Source organism: Lacerta agilis, chromosome 5 (genome assembly GCF_009819535.1).
Source record: "Lacerta agilis isolate rLacAgi1 chromosome 5, rLacAgi1.pri, whole genome shotgun sequence".
Lineage (NCBI taxonomy): Eukaryota > Metazoa > Chordata > Lepidosauria > Squamata > Lacertidae > Lacerta > Lacerta agilis.
In genome coordinates, this window is record NC_046316.1 from 45,375,284 (window position 1) to 45,391,402 (window position 16,119).

Here is a 16,119-nt window from a genome sequence, read left to right on the forward strand (position 1 = left end):
AAAACCAATTTCATACTGCCCGTTATGTGACAGAATCCTAGGGCAGTTTACAATTGCACATTAAAAAAGTAATAAAACAAATTCTAAATCAATCTTCCAAATAATTAATACAACTACACTATTAAAATGAGATGTATAGCTGCAGTAAACTGATTGCTTTTCTTGTGGCTGCTCTCACCCAGAGATTCTGTTTTGTTCAGTATTCTCTGAATGCCTGGGCAAAACGCTGTCTGGATGGCACCAGAATTACAGTAGTCAAGGTACATTATGCACCTTTCAGAGGGGGCAGTTCAATAAATGTTTGCACTACAGAGAAAGCCTTCTCTAGAGTCATTGCTGAGCTAAGCTGTCAATGCGATCCATTGGCCCAGGCAGGCTGATATAGGCAGAAGCACTCATTCAAGTATTTGGGTTCCAAGTTCTTTAAGACTTAAAAGCAGACTTATCTGAGGCGCAGGGCATGAATTTTGTTAGAACAAATTCATAAACTCAAAAAAGCAGCCAGTCCCTAGTGGGCCCCCAGCTGGCTTAGCCCTCTGAGGCCCAGGGCAAGTGTACCCGGCTGCTTCCACTTCTGCACAAGCCTGCTTATAAGCTAACATAAACACCCTGAATTGATCCCAATAACATTTGGCAACAAGTGCACCACCACTTAGAATCCTTGCAGCTCTATTTTACACTAGCTGCAGCTTTCAAGTACAGTCATACCTCGGGTTGCGATCGCTGTGGGTTGCGCGTTTTCAGGTTACGGACACGCCAAACCTGGAAGTACCGGAACGGGTTACTTCTGGGTTTCAGTGTTCATGCATGCACAAAAGCACTAAATCGTGCTATGCGCAGAAGTGCCGAATTGTGTCACACACGTGCACAGACGCGGCGCTGTGGGTTACGGATGCTGCGGGTTGTGAACGTACCTCCCACACAGATCACGTTCGCAACCCGAGCGTCCACTGTATTCAAGGGCAGTCTCTTGTAGAACATGTTAGAGTAATCTAATTAGAAGGTTACTAGGGCATGGGCTACTTGGCTACCTTGGTCTAGGAATGACCATAGCTGACAAACTAGCCATAAATGCTGATAGACACTCTTAGCCATTGAAGCCACACACACCAGCACCTATACCACCTGACCGGCTTATGGAAAAATAGAGTCACATGTCATCAGTATATTGGTGATGCCATGCCCCATACTTCCTCAATAGCTCTCACCATGGTTTCATTAAACAGCAGCGGGGACAAAATAAAACCCTACAGGACTCTTCTGCTTAACTGTCAAGGCACCTAGAAGAAGTTGCCCAATGTTTATTGTCTGGAGACAGCCCTGCTGGAAAAACACCCACCATATCAGTGCCTCCAATCCTCAGCCTCCAAGAGGACACTATGGTTAGTGGCATCAAAAAGCTTTTGAGAGACAAATGAGGATCTACAAGATTGCACACTCCCTGTCTCTCTCATGATAAGTCATCAACCAGGGCAAATTTAGTGCTGAACCCTGACTAGAGTGGGTCTGAACCTAACTAAACTCTGGTTAGTCTTAAACAGGGGTCCCCAAACTAAGGCCCGGGGGCCAGATGCAGCCCAATCACCTTCTAAATGCGGCCCGCGGACAGCTCGGGAATCAACGTGTTTTTACATGAGTAGAATGTGTCCTTTTATTTAAAATCCATCTCTGGGTTATTTGAGGGGCATATGAATTCGTTCCTTCCTTTTTTTCAAAATATACTCCGGCCCCCGACAAGGTCTGAGGGACAGTGGACCGGCCCCCTGCTGAAAAAGTTTGCTGATCCCTGGTCTTAAAGATAGATTACTGAAACAAGACAACTTCAAACCATCTATATATATAAAACGCAAGTGTCTCTGCGTCCAGTCCCTGTGTCTCTGGGTTTGCGCTACTGCGCATGTGCCCCAGGGACACAGGGATTGGATGGAGAGACATCGGCCGGGGGCAGTTGAAGCAGGGCCGTTGAAGTGGAACGTCGGTGCTCCAGAGGCCAGGGGAGGCCGAGAAGGGAGGCCACGCTGTCGCTCTCGCCGCTGCACCTTCCCGCGCTCGGCTCCACCATCAGCCGGGCTTTAGCGGGAGGTCGGGGGGTGGTGGAGAGGCAAGAAGCGGTTTCTCGGCTTTAGCGGAGAAGCCGCTGCTTGCCCGCCCCGCCCCCTGCCAAAGCCTGCTTTAGCGGGAGGTCGGGGGGTGGTGGAGAGGCAAGAAGCGGTTTCTCCGCTTTCGCGGAGAAGCCGCTGCTTGCCCGCCCCGCCCCCCGCCCCCCTGCCAAAGCCTGCTTTAGCGGGAGGTCGGGGGGTGGTGGACATATGTTCTAGCGCCCGTTATTTTAACGGGCTGAAACCACTAGTAGAGTATAAAGGATAAGGTGTCTTGAGGAGGCAAGCCATATGCAACTTGTGACTCAGAAAAAATTGAACTTCTGTGGTTAACTTGGAAACTTTGTCTGAGCCTCTGAAACTTCCAGGCCCAACAGGAGATTATAGGGATCCCAAACTGTATTGATGGAAGAAGCAGATATTTTCAAATCATTAATTTATAACATGAATAGGCTGGTTGGTTGGCTGATTTTAGTTTCAGTAGGGTAAAAAGTGGCTTTTGCTGTTGCAACAAAAGCCAGCCTCAACATCTGGCGATAGGGACTTGGCCATTCAGTTCTGATCTGTATGTCAGGCAAATACCTTATTGCAGGGATTGGCAAACAGTGGTCCACAGTGTATCTGTGAAGAACACTTAATATTTGAGTTCTTTTAACCTCTATTCAAATTGTAATACAATAAAATACAATATAAGAAATAAAGTTTGGCCAAACTGCGAGAGGCAAACTGCGAGAGGCAGTGAAGGATAGGCGTGCCTGGCGTGCTCTGGTCCATGGGGTCACGAAGAGTCGGACACGACTGAACGACTGAACAACAACAATAAGAAATAAAAAGTAATAAAAATATAATTTAAAATGATACAGCACCTAGCACAGCACATTACAATTGCTACAACAGACAGAAGAAAATCAAATGGTCCAACAAGACACTCAGCAATTTTCAAGTGATCTATGGGGGGAAAGTTTGGGAAGAGGGTAGGGACTGAGTAGATTAATTTTAATCAGTGATTTAAATTGGCAAGAAAAAAGACTTTTAAATCAAGTTTCCATTTGATAACTGTTTCTTATATTTCTTAAACAATGCTGCAAATCTGACTAAATCATGTTAATTTTCAATTCGACATATTGTATAGTGTTATTTACGCAGTTGCTTTGTTCTTACAATCAGACCTTTCATCTCTTCATTGCAGTGTGTAAATTTTGTATGCCTTTTTCACCTATAGGGGAAAGTTTTTAACCTATTTATACATATATTTTGACTAGGTTCAAGCCGTTTTTTCCATTTCAAGTTGTGCCACCTGAAGAATTTAGAGATCTGAATCTCAGTATACAAGATTTTTCACTAACTGAAGGACGACTGAAAGTTTCCTTAATAGAATGTTCAAGGTATGTGCTTGATACTCTCTGCATGTCTGGTTTCACTGAATGTCTTCCATTCAAGTACTTGGATTGTAGAATGGGACTGTAGCTCTTAAAAATAAAAAGATTTTGTTAACCAACTCTATTTAAAATTATTTCCTAAATATGTGTTCCTTTACATTAGTTTGCTCTTCTCTGCTAATTACAAAGACTTAGGAGCTATTAGCACATTTTCTTCTTTCTGGTTTTGCATCCTCAAAAATGTATTGCAAATGAAGAATACCTTTTTTAATTTTGTTGGTGTTCTAAATGGAGTAGGAATAGACTGTAACTGTAACACTGCTTCATGTTTAAGTATTAATGGTGCAATCATGTGCTTGCTGTGTTCAGTGTGGTTTACTGCCATGTAAGTTTGTATAGAAGTACTGCCTGAGCACTTCTTGCAGCAAAAAATGAGTAACTCTGTCAAGCAGATCTTTAGAGAGCAATTCAAATTTAAAATGTATTGTCAACCCTTAAAACTCTTAACAATTGCAATTACTGATCTGGTCTACTGAAATCTAAAGCTGGTTGATTTGGAGGCAGTGGATGATTAGCTCTTTGTTATGAGTACAGCTTTGTTTAGTGGGTTCTATAACAGAACAAATATTCACAGTGCTTGTTGACAGTTGCACTTAAAACATCGAGTTTATAATACTAATAGCTCCTGCCTCTGATATCTGCAAGGTTTTAATTGTTGAAAGATTCTAAAAACAGAATTGATGATAGGAACTGTCAAACAGATGAAATACAAATAATTTTCTTGACAGAGTAATATAAAGTATAATATCAAAATAGCAGACAACAATATATGGTATTTTAATATTTTAGTGGGCAAGACAAATCCATCCTCCTTGCTGATGAATCCTTGCAGAGCTACAGTCCAGCATCTCATGGCAATGGGAGGGAGAAGGCCTATTGGGCCTGATCCTTTTGCCAGCTGTAGGCTGCAGACTGTGCCTGATGCTGTTGTGATATGGTAGTTAGACTTACTTGGGATCTGGTAGATCCTGGGCGACTTTTAAATATGATCATTATTTTTTCTTCCTATCATACCTCTTCTGTGATGGTGTTAGGTGTACATGCCAGAATATGGAAGCATGCATGTCTTGAGTACTAGGCTGTTAATACAAAATTGATCAATTAAAATATGATCAATTTTCTTCAGTCTTTATCACTGTTACATAAGTAGTAATAGCGCAAGATTCAACTTTCTGCCTACTTCAGTGTGCATATTATGTGTTTGAGAAATTGAGAAACAAATGCATGTGTCCTCCTTTCCCACTAGAGGGTGCAAGTGCTTTATAAAACTTCTGATGTTACTTGTGCTACTTTTGTAAAGTAGAATCATGTGGGCTTAGCTATACATTCAGGTTATTTAATATTTTAAGGGGTTCCTTAATATGGGCAAATGTTAAACCAATTATAAATAATGAACAATGGCTTAAAATATATGCTTGTGTTAATGCTACTAATATTCTTGTGTTGCAGATTACTTATTTTTGGATCCTATGAGAGAGAAGTATCTATTCATTGCACATTTGAATTAAGTGAAAAAGTTTGGGAAGAAAAAGAAAGATCTTTTATCAAGACGGTAAATTATATATATGCTATTTTATATTATTTTATGTGATGGCTCATATTTCCCCTCATTTCACTTAATAACTTGACAAGCAAGCACAATTGAATACAAAGTACTCACTTCTTGTCTCTAAGAAGTTCATGAAATAAAACCAATAGGAAAACCTCTCCACCTTTAAGAATATGCTCATGAAGTATCTATGTAACCTTTTACCCAATTACATCAAAATTTTTGTTTAAATAAATAGCACTGAAATAATACTATGAATACAATGTATCGAAATATTAAGGGCAGGATCCATTTCTCTCTCACACTCTCCACATTCTGTGAGAGAGATTTGTGTAGATCCCAATGGAAACCTCCCCTGTCAATTCTTGGGCCAGCTAATGGACATAAGGATTGGCCCTTGTGCTCTTCCTGTACACATACAGCTGTTCTTTTCCTCCCTGGGCCCCTGGGCTTCAAATTACAGTCGTACCTTGGAAGTCACATGGAATCTGTTCTGGAAGTCCATTCAACTTCCAAAACATTTGAAAACAAAAGCGCGGCTTCTGATTGGCTGCAGAAAGCTCCTGCAGCCAATCGGAAGCAGCGGTAGCCCTGTCGGACATTCAGCTTCCAAAAGTAGTTCACAAACCGGAACAGTCACTTCTGGGTTTGCGACATTCGAGAGCCAAAACATTCGGGAACGTAAGCTGTTCGACGTCCAACTGTACTTGAATCCCAATCTTTAGTACAGTGGTACTTTGGGTTAAGAATTTATGGTAATTCGTTCTGGAGATCCGTTCTTAACCTGAAACTGTTGTTAACCTGAGGTACCACTTCAGCTAATGTGGCCTCCCGCTGCCGCCGTGCAATTTCTGTTCTCATCCTGATACAAAGTTCTTAACCTGAGGTACTATTTCTGGGTTAGTGGAGTCTGTAACCTGAAGCGTCTGTAACCCAAGGTACCAATGTAGTGGGCAGAGGTCCTAGGGAAATAAGCAACACTTAGTGAAAGTGCGGGAGTCACATTGGTCTCACTATTCTGTGTATCAGCTACTTTTTGCACAGAGAGCCAGTAAGGGGAAGCAATCTAAATACATCTGGAGGTTTGTTCAGGATTTTTTTTTTGCAAATAAATACCATCTTCCCACAACCCAATTGCGTACTTTGCAAATACGTGTTTCTACCCTTAGCCTACATGGTAGTTACATACATTTCAACACCAGATGGCAGTATTACTACACATATAACTAGACAGCAGAGTAGGAATTAGACCAGCAGGAAAGAGAGAACTGTGTTTTAAAAGAAGTTAAAAACTGATGATGATGATGTGTGTGTGTGTGTTGTGTTTTAATCTACAAGATGCTTATTCTTGGCATCATGGTGATACCAGAAACCAATTACTCAAATTGAAAAAATGTTTAAAACCAGGGTGGATTTGATATAAATAAAATCAATTTAAATTACTAGTTAGCAAGGCTTGATTTAAATCATTTTTTACAGAAAGGTTCAACCCTGGTGGCATCCTCTTAATATTTACAACCAGAGGAAGGTTTCATTTTTGGAATAATAAATGTTCAGAGTACTTTTTACAGTTACCTCAAAATTACTGATTTTGTTATACCTATGAGAAATACATAGACAGATAATTATGAAATTATTGTTTATATTTGGACAACTTTTCTGCTGCACTTTATTGGAAGGAGAAAAATAATCATTTCCTTAATAACAATTTAAACAATTTATTTAACTAAAACAATAACATTATAGCATATGTATCCATGTTTGTTCACATTTGTTTGTGGTTAAACAGTTTTTTTAAAAAAACAACCTTAGACTTGAGTTTTAGCACACATGAAAAACTTGAAACAAATCCTTATTTCCCGATGAATAGCCTTTGGACTATAATGTAACTTAAATAGACAACTATCTTTAGAAAGATTTTTCCTCCAAAAGCATTTTATTTTAAAAATCCAATTTAAATAAATAAAAAATATGAATTAAATAAAAAAATCTGATTTTTTTCTTTTTTAAAAAAATCATTGCTTTTTATCCACCCTGTTTAAAACTGACTCAAGCTGCTAGTGGAAATACTCAGATTCTCCTTCACGAGCAGAACTATAGTCTGGAACATGAGTTGGCAGGGGACAAGATTAAGTTTGCAAGGAAGAGAGACTTCAAGTTAATGAGTACTGTTTAAGGAAATGTTTTATGTATGATGACATCAGTCGAGAGAGAGACAGAGGAAATGTGTCCTTGTTACTTCTCTTTGACCTCTCAGTGGCTTTTGATACCATTTGGGCATGGTATCCTTCTAGAGCGGTTCTCTGAGTTAGGGGTGACTCTGCTTTGCAGTGGCTCTGTTCCTACTTGGATGGTCGTTTCCAGAAGGTGTATGGAAAGTATGTTTTCAGCAATATGCCGATGACACACAGCTCTACTTTTCCTTTACATTTGTGGATGTGGCAGTGGATATACTAAACTGTTGTCTTGCCTTGGTAAGGGACTGGATGAGAGCCAAGAATCTGAAGTTCAATCCAGATATGACAGAGGCATTGTTAGTGGGCAGTTCCCTAGACTGGATGGATGGAAAATTGCCTGCTCTTGACAGGGTTACACTCCCTTTGAAGGAGTTGGTATGCAGTTTGGGGGTACTCCTGGATCCTTTGCTGTCAGTTGAGGCTCAGGTGACATTGAGTGCCTTCTGACAGCTTCACCTGGTGGCCCAGCTGCGCTCCTATCTGGGCAGATATAGCCTAATTTCTGTTGTCTGTGCTCTGATAACCTCTAGTTTACATTACTGGAATGCATCATAGGTGGGGCTGCCTCTGAAGATGGTTTGGAAACTTCAGGTGGTGCACAGTTTGGTGGCCAGGTTGCTCACTGGGGCAAGATAGTTTGAGCATATTACACTGATCCTGGCTCGACAGCACTGGCTAAGAAATAGTTTTGTGTCCCGGTGAAAGTGCTGGTTTTCACCTATAAAGCCTTAAATGGCTCAGGATTACAATACCTGAAAGACCACCTCTCCCCATATGAACTGACCCAGACCCAGTGATCATCATCTGAGGCTCCTTCTTTGTGTGCTGCAAGGGTGGCAACACGAGAAGGAGCCTTTTCTGTGGTGGAAAAGCCAGTGACAACACTGTAGAGAGAGGTAGGATATCTTACATAGAGTATCCACAGGATCAGACTAAGCCACAGCCCTTCCATGCAAAAGTAATATTTGAATGGCGAGGATGGGCGGCACAGCTCCATGGCAGAGCACATGCTTTGTAAATCAAAGATCCTTGGTTCAATCTTTACAACCTCCATTGTAATGAGGAACATTCTGATTTCCCCATACCACTACTACTTTTTGAAATGTACACCTATAAATACTTATGTAGAAATTGATCCCACTGAAATAAATGAATTGTAATGGATTAGCATGTGAATAATGGTCCTTTGTGACCTAGAAACTAAATCACAGTGTAGGAACCTAAAATGTCGTAAGTCTGGATATTTTCAAACAATTTCTTGTTTTGCAAGTTTACAGAAAGAGCTAAATTTGTTCATGAGCAGTTGACAAAAAAGTTTTTTCTTACTATAAATTGTCCTCTATAATTATTTCCAGTTGCAAAATACCCCCCTTAAGTCTTGCTTTCATATTTTTGTTATGTAAGCAATGAGAATAAATTAGACAGCTTGATGCACAATAACTAAAAATAGTGAGACTTTAATCAAATCACGTCCCTTTACATATTGGTGTATAATTGATTTTGAACAAAGATTCTAGGTTATTAAACCTGTCTAGTACATTACTTCAAATGTCACTTACAATGGAAAATGGATCTGTTTCAAGCAAATTTATATGGTGCATGGGGTGCAGTTTTCCACATTGCCCCTAATATGCTAACATTGCAAATAAACCATTACATGGAGAAACCAAATGTACAAACGTATTAATGGGAAATAGTTGTGGTCACACAGGGATGCTGTTAAGATAGTGTGGGCATGGCAATAGTGAAACTGCATGTAGAATCAATACTATTATGTAACTCTGCAAAAGTTAAATACTTCAGATAAAATATTGCACATGAGAGGTCGCTAAGTATGGGGTGTCTGGATTTATTTATCCAGTTCAAAGTTGAGATTAATATTGGTAGGTGAACCTATGAAGCTGCCTTACACCATGTTATCTAGCTTGGTATTTACACTGATGGGCAGCAGCTACAGGGTTTCAGACCAGAGTCTTGCCTAACCCTACCTGGAGACGATAGGAGCTGAGCCTTGGACCTTTCCCATGCAATGCATATAACCTATTACCAAGCTAGAACCCTTTTCATATGTTGTTGGCTGTGGAATATACAGTAGTTGTTGTGGTTGGAAAATTTCCATTTTCCATTACTAGATTGATTTTAATCAGTAGTTGGATATGAAGTAAGGCAGGACTTTCCTTTAGACCAGTGTTTTTCAACCTTTTGTGGGCAAAGGCACACTTGTTTCATGAAAAAAATCACGAGGCACACCACCATTAGAAAATGTTAAAAAATGTTAAAAAATTTAACTCTGTGCCTATATTGACTATATATAAAGTAATTTTTCAATTTTTCCCACGGCACACCAGGCAACATCTCGCGGCACACTAGTGTGCCACGGAACAGTGGTTGAAAAACACTGCTTTAGACTTTAGATGTTCTCCATTAAGTGACATTAAACTATTTGTTAAAATTGAAACCTGGAAAATTAAACTAGTGTTAGTCTTTTTTCCAAACAAACAAATTGTTGAGTCTCCTGAATAACAAAGACTGCATTTTCATTGAATACCAAACCATGTTTTAGCATTAACAGAATGAACCATAGTAAACCTTGGGTTTGCCTGCTATCTGCTCTCCTTTCTCGCACTGCTCTGAAGAGATGGTTTTGTTTCCATTTTAGACTAAATGCAATTGGTCATGCTTAGCATTAACCACTGCTTTTTTTCTTTAAAAATAGGTGCCAGTACTCACCATGAAGTTGTTAGAGTAAGTGCCACACTTTTTAACCAAAAAAGAGAGGTGCCAGTACTGCATACCCTTGAGTCCCCCCTGAAAAAAAGCACTGGCCTTAACTATGCTTAGTAGAAACAAGCCATCTTTAAACCCTGGGTTATGCAGCTGACTTGTTTGTGCTAAACATAGTTAATATTAGTCATGTTTTAGGGTTTCAACAAAGCCAAACTGTAGCTAATCTTAAAGAGAAGTAGATGCTTCTGATCTTCAGTTGGTCACTTTAGAAAAGGAGGAAGGATTGCATAAGCTCCTCATACTTCTTTCTCTCATAATGTTGAAACATAGTTTAGCATTATGTGCCAACTGGGTTCAAAAAAACAGAGTTAATATATCTCTACCTATTGCTTGGCAGATGAGGCATTCTGAATTTAAGTAGCTATTATAAAACAAGCCAACTTAATCATATAGTTTAATTGATGTCATCCAGTAAATGGCCAACAGTGGAGGGTACCAAAATTGATGGCATTCCTAGAGGGTTATTAGCATTAATGGCTACAGAAGACAACGGGGGTACATTATGCTGCTACTTCACCGTTAGATGACTACAAGGAACTCTGTTGTTGGCATGAGCTGGACTTTCATGACACCCAATGTAATAAACATATCCAAATATGTAACTCTTTTGGGTCCTCCTCTAGTGTTTTTTCCCCATTGCAAGAAATTGCAGTAGATGTGGCATCATACTCTAATAAAATGCCATTTTTTCAACTACTTGGTAAACTTGAAGTAGTTGTGAAATAATAGTGTAAATAGACTCAGTCAAATGTCTCTCAGTAATAGTATTTTAGTGAGCTTACTGAAGTCTGCCATTTCAGTCTTTAATCCTGTCAAAGGAAAGAACTGAGATTAAGGCAAAAACAAATAAAAAACCTTCCATTTTTGAAAATGTCACTTTTTATGAAAATACCAAGTCTTGTAAAACTTAGCATTTGAAAATACAGTGGGAGTTAATTTTGAGACTTGCATAACTTTCTGTAATCCATATTTCATGTAAAATGGAAAGCTGTCTGCTTTCTCGTGTTGAGCATTAACCATTTGGCTTACTTAGTAACTGCCTTGATTTAAAGTTGTTATATTATGCTGAAATAGCTTTCCTCTATCTGCCCTTTCCTGGCAATAGTTGCAAGCATTGCCTTGATGTGCATATTATTATAATGATGTCTGCAGTCATATGATATCTGTCCTTTCGCTCCAAAATCCTTCCAATAAATAAAGCACACAATGTTGTACATACTGTGAATGCACCAAGGTGTGGTTTTTTTTAGCTGAACCTGGCTACTTTGGATGAGGAAAAGTCAAGGTGTTCCCAGTCCTATTTTATGTTACAATTTCCCCTTTCTTAACTCTGTTCTTGAACCAGCAGGTTTATTAATTAAAATTAATTAATTAAATTAATTGTTATTGGAATACAATATTATTTGGATGGCTTATGTGTTAATGATGGTTCAGTGCACTGTAACACATATTTTGTAAAGGAATATGTTATCCTAGGGTATAAACTTAACTTGGTTTATTTTCTTTAAGCCGCTGCAAATCCTAAAAGAAACAAAGAGGAGTGTTTATTTTTCACAGATGCACTGTGCTGACAATCCATTTTGTATTCACATGGTAATCTGTTTTGTTGCTTATATAAATATTGGACACAAGGCAGAGTTTTCAGTATTACTTGCAGACAGCCATGTTTCTCATTTGAAATTGATTTACAGTGACAAGTGATTTCAGCTATAAAGGTGGACTCAGCATGAAAGCTAATTATTTGTGTAAACAATATGGCCTGTTTGTAAGAGTGATAACAATGTTTGTTTTCTTGACCCAACTAAACATGGTGGTTTCCAGGTAATGTGCTTAGTTTTGAATGACTTTCTAAAGCATATGTGATATATTGTACAGAAATGTTGCTGCCTGGTTACAAGGTTCCAGCGTAATCTAGTTAACATTGTGTCAATGTATGTGTGTGATTTACTTGGGAGTCCTGGCTTGTGTTCAAACCAGAGTTTCTCAAAATATGGTCTGCACACCCCATTCAGGTAGTCCATGGAAAGGTTGCAAAATAGTCATCTGTCCTTGGCCCTGCAAGCACATATCTAAAAGAGAGGCAAAGTTGAAATGGTTCAAGGGCCAATTGTCATTCTTGGTGTTCTGGTTCATAGCTACTGCAGCCATGCTTAGAATCCATTCCTTCTGAAGCCAAGTGGTGATGTCACAGCACTAGCAATACTAGTAATTGTTGTACTTGTTGTACTTGTTGTTGTGTCTCTTTGGACACATAAAGCATGTTTTATGACTATATGAACAAACTAAAATGAGCAGAGCCACCTTCCATATACCTGTCAAAGGGAGTGTATGATCTTTTAGGAGAGAATGTTCAAAATTTAAATAAAGCCTTAAGCCCAAATATAAATTATGGGGAGGAAGAGGGGAAAGGCACAAGAGATAACCTACCAAAAGCATTAAAGAAAAATACCCTGGGTGGAATTCAAAGTAGTGCTAAGGAGAGTTAGCTATGCCAGCACAAGAATTATTGTGCTGGCATAGCTATCACCTTAGCATGACTTACATGATAGAATGATCTCTCCTGTCCTCCCTCTACATGCTGTTCTGGGGACTCTCCTGACCCACTATAGCTGATGGAGCACACAGGGGGAGGAGTCAAGGGAAAGCCTTGTTGTACCAGCTGGACTTCTTGTGTTGGCTTCTGCTAGCACAGCTATTTACCGTATTTTTCGCTCCATAAGACACACCTTTTCCTCCTAAAAGGGGGAAATATATGTGCGTCTTATGGAGTGAATGGTGGTCCCTGGAGCTGAATTGCCCAGGGGCCAAAAGAGGATCGTGCTTTTTATTTTACAAAGAGAAAAGGGGGTGTTGAAAGGACCCCACTCAGCAGCTGATCAGCAAGATCGGGACAGAGATAAGAGTCCCCCAGCTCCCTTTCAGCCCCACCCTGCATTGTTGAATGTGCTGCAGAGGGAGGTTGTTTGTTTCCCCAGCGACATGTGACTGGCTGATTAGATTATCTGTCTGGAAACTGTAGAAAAGGCTCCCTTTCCTTTAGAAGCTGCAGAAATGTGTCTGAACCCCATAAAAATGGGGCTTTTCCTCTTTGCTTTTTTCCCTTTGCAAAAAAAGCTGCAAAACCTTTAGCTGATCCTCAAAAAAACAGGGCTTTTAGAGGAGGAAAACCAGAAAAATATTTTTTTTCTTGTTTCCTCCTCTAAAAACGAGGTGCGCCCTATGGTCCAGTGCGCCTTATGGAGCGAAAAATACGGTAATTGAACCTGGCCAATTGTGTTACAAACTAATAACATTGAGAGTGACATTTCCAGTCATATTTCTTCCTATCAAAGGGTTTTTGAAGTACACTGATGTGCTCTGGTTCACAAATGCTAAGAAATTATTTATTATGTGTGAACCCTGTACACTAGTTAGATTTTTTTAATGTCAAAAACATGATCAGAAGCTTATTGTTGACTTATGAACCTTAGTTTAACTATGACTTTGTGTTAACCGCAAACCTGCCACACCTCCTTAGCCATGGTTTGTTCAGCCACCCCATATCAGGTGCTTACCAAACCAGAAAGGCACAAGGCAAAAGAGAAACATATCAAACTTTGGAGAAACAAGCCATAGTTTGTTTGAACTTCTGTGGGACAGCTTGTGCTTTATTAAACCATTGCTTACTGTTATTGTGCAAATCAGGCCAGTGTGGGGTCTGTTCTTTGCCCCTGTCAAGTGGTAGGTGTGGGGTTTTTTAGTTTTTTTAAAAATAATAATAAACTTTTTTCATCTTAAAAATTGCAGAGTTACACAAAAATACAAAAAAAGAAAAAATACAAAAAGAAAAAAATTCCAGCATTTCATATTCCAAACAAGAAAAAAAGAACAAATAGAAAACATAAAGAAAAAAATAGCTATATAAATTAGCTTGTGGTGCAAGGATCTAAGAATTAATTCTGTAAATACATTATCCACATTACTCAATATTGCTATATTTCTTTGCATTATTACTTACACTGTTTCCTTGCTTTTGCTTTTTTGCTGTCTGTAAGTCGTATATCAAGACAAAAGAAAAGAAATAAAGACTTCCACCTACCAAGCAGCACTCACTTTTAGTCCTCTACCTTAATCCATTTTTATAATTGCCTTCACTATTTCCCAATAAACTTCGTTAATTCCATGGTAGGTGTTAGGGCAGATGACTGTCCAAAAAATGTTTGTTTTTTTTACATTGCTGTTTCCTTATTTTCACTTCTGTGCTAAAGCATTTCATCATCTTTGAAGGGAAAGTGGCATTTAAACAAAACCCTAAATTAAACCTATTTTTGTACAATAAAACTCAAAACAATATTGGTTGATTTAATGACATAGAAACATAATTCCATCTTTGCTTTTCCAAGCGATCAAATCATTTAAATGCCATCATACCGTAGAATCTTTTCACTTTTAATTATTTTACCACACTCGTGTTTAGAGGATATTAAAGTATATAGGTCAAAGGATATGAGCCACCAGAGTTCAGTGTCGAAAACAGAGGTTTACTCTTCATGATTTTCTGCTGACATTTGAAAGCTAACAAATTTCCTCAGTAGGAAATAAAACTGCCTTATTGATGTATTATGGTAATTGACAGAACTGAGTGATCTTAAAACGATAAGGTAACATAGATCCTTTGTTTGCAAATAGGAACAAAAAGGGCAAAATGTAGCACTCTTTCTGTCTCTAGGACTTCAGTCCTTGCAGAATTTCCTGAACATTCTACTATTTGAAAGGCTCACAGAAAAGATCATTTTTTAAAAATGTATTAAAAGCACAGACAGTTTTCAGCTGCATATATAAAGATTACTGCATGCAGAGAAATAATAGTCATATCTTATGTTTCACAAATACATTGTGCTCAAAGCAGTTCACAATACAATTTAAATAAAATGATAATTATAGTATAAAATTACCAATCAAACAATTAGTTTATTTAAAAACCTTCTTCCCTTCAATTAAATTTATCCCACCGATATTTTTCTTTACACCTAAGTAGTCCTTTTGATATATCATCATCTACACAGTTGTCACCTACCCAGGGTGTTCCTAAATTTCAGCCTTTAAGTTTTCTTTCTGTCAACAACAACAAAAACCTGTGAAATCTATTGCTTTCTGCCACTGAGGTGCTTTTTCTGTCTCAGCCACTGTTAGTATATTGGAGTAACAAATGTACCATGCAGTTTTTTAAACAAAAATCAACCCAAGGAAGCAGATAAGTGCCCTTCTGATAGAAGACATGTTGCTTTTGTTTTGGAACATTGTGCTACCCAGATGCATATTAGAATTTCACTTGGGATAGTAAAACATTCCCCCTCCCCCAATTACCTATGTTATTATCTTAGTTTCTGCTTAAGAATTACAATATTGGGGTGAAAAAATCCTAGACTATTTTTCAAACAAAAGCAGTTACAGGGAAGCAGATGAAAGCACTCCTGACACACACCACATGGCACTGTTGGGGGTCATTCTGCTTCCCTGATATGCATTGGAATTTGGTTTAGTCAGCTGCTGTTGAAAAGTGAAAAATACAGCACAGTGTAATGTTGAACAATAGTCCTTGGGGAAAATAAACACAAAGAGGTAGAAACATTTTATAGCTCATGAAAAAGAAATGGAAAAGCAGAAGAGACTACTGGTACTTAGGAAACCATAGACAAGGGGTGCAATCCTAAGATGTTCTTTTTATGTTATTCTGCTTACAGAAAGGCTAGCTTGCACCTTGTGCTAGACTATGCACTGAAAAGCGAAATAGTTTTGAATCTTGCTCCACTCAGCCTGGGACAGTTTTTGGAAATGAAATGCCCTTACTGATGGTGAAGAGGCAGGGGCCTTGGTCTGCACCAGTGGAATGTCATATTGTCCCCTAATCAAGGGAATCAGAGATTTAATTTGAAATGCTGCATAATAGAGTCCTAGATTGATCATTCTGAGACCTCCCTTAGATCTGTGCCTAAATAATGTTTTATAATTTATTCTATATTTCTCCC

The 16,119-nt window shown here is 38.8% G+C and overlaps 1 protein-coding gene across 1 annotated transcript in view; it reads left to right on the top strand.

Moving 5' to 3' along the window:
• Window positions 1–16,119, top strand: part of PDZD8 (PDZ domain containing 8) — a 39,272-nt gene that overhangs the window by 14,569 nt on the left and 8,584 nt on the right. Inside the window, exons 2-3 of the mRNA XM_033149548.1 lie at window positions 3,362–3,484; window positions 4,988–5,090. Coding sequence (XP_033005439.1) covers window positions 3,362–3,484; window positions 4,988–5,090 — 226 coding nt within the window. The remainder of the gene's footprint in view (window positions 1–3,361; window positions 3,485–4,987; window positions 5,091–16,119) is intronic.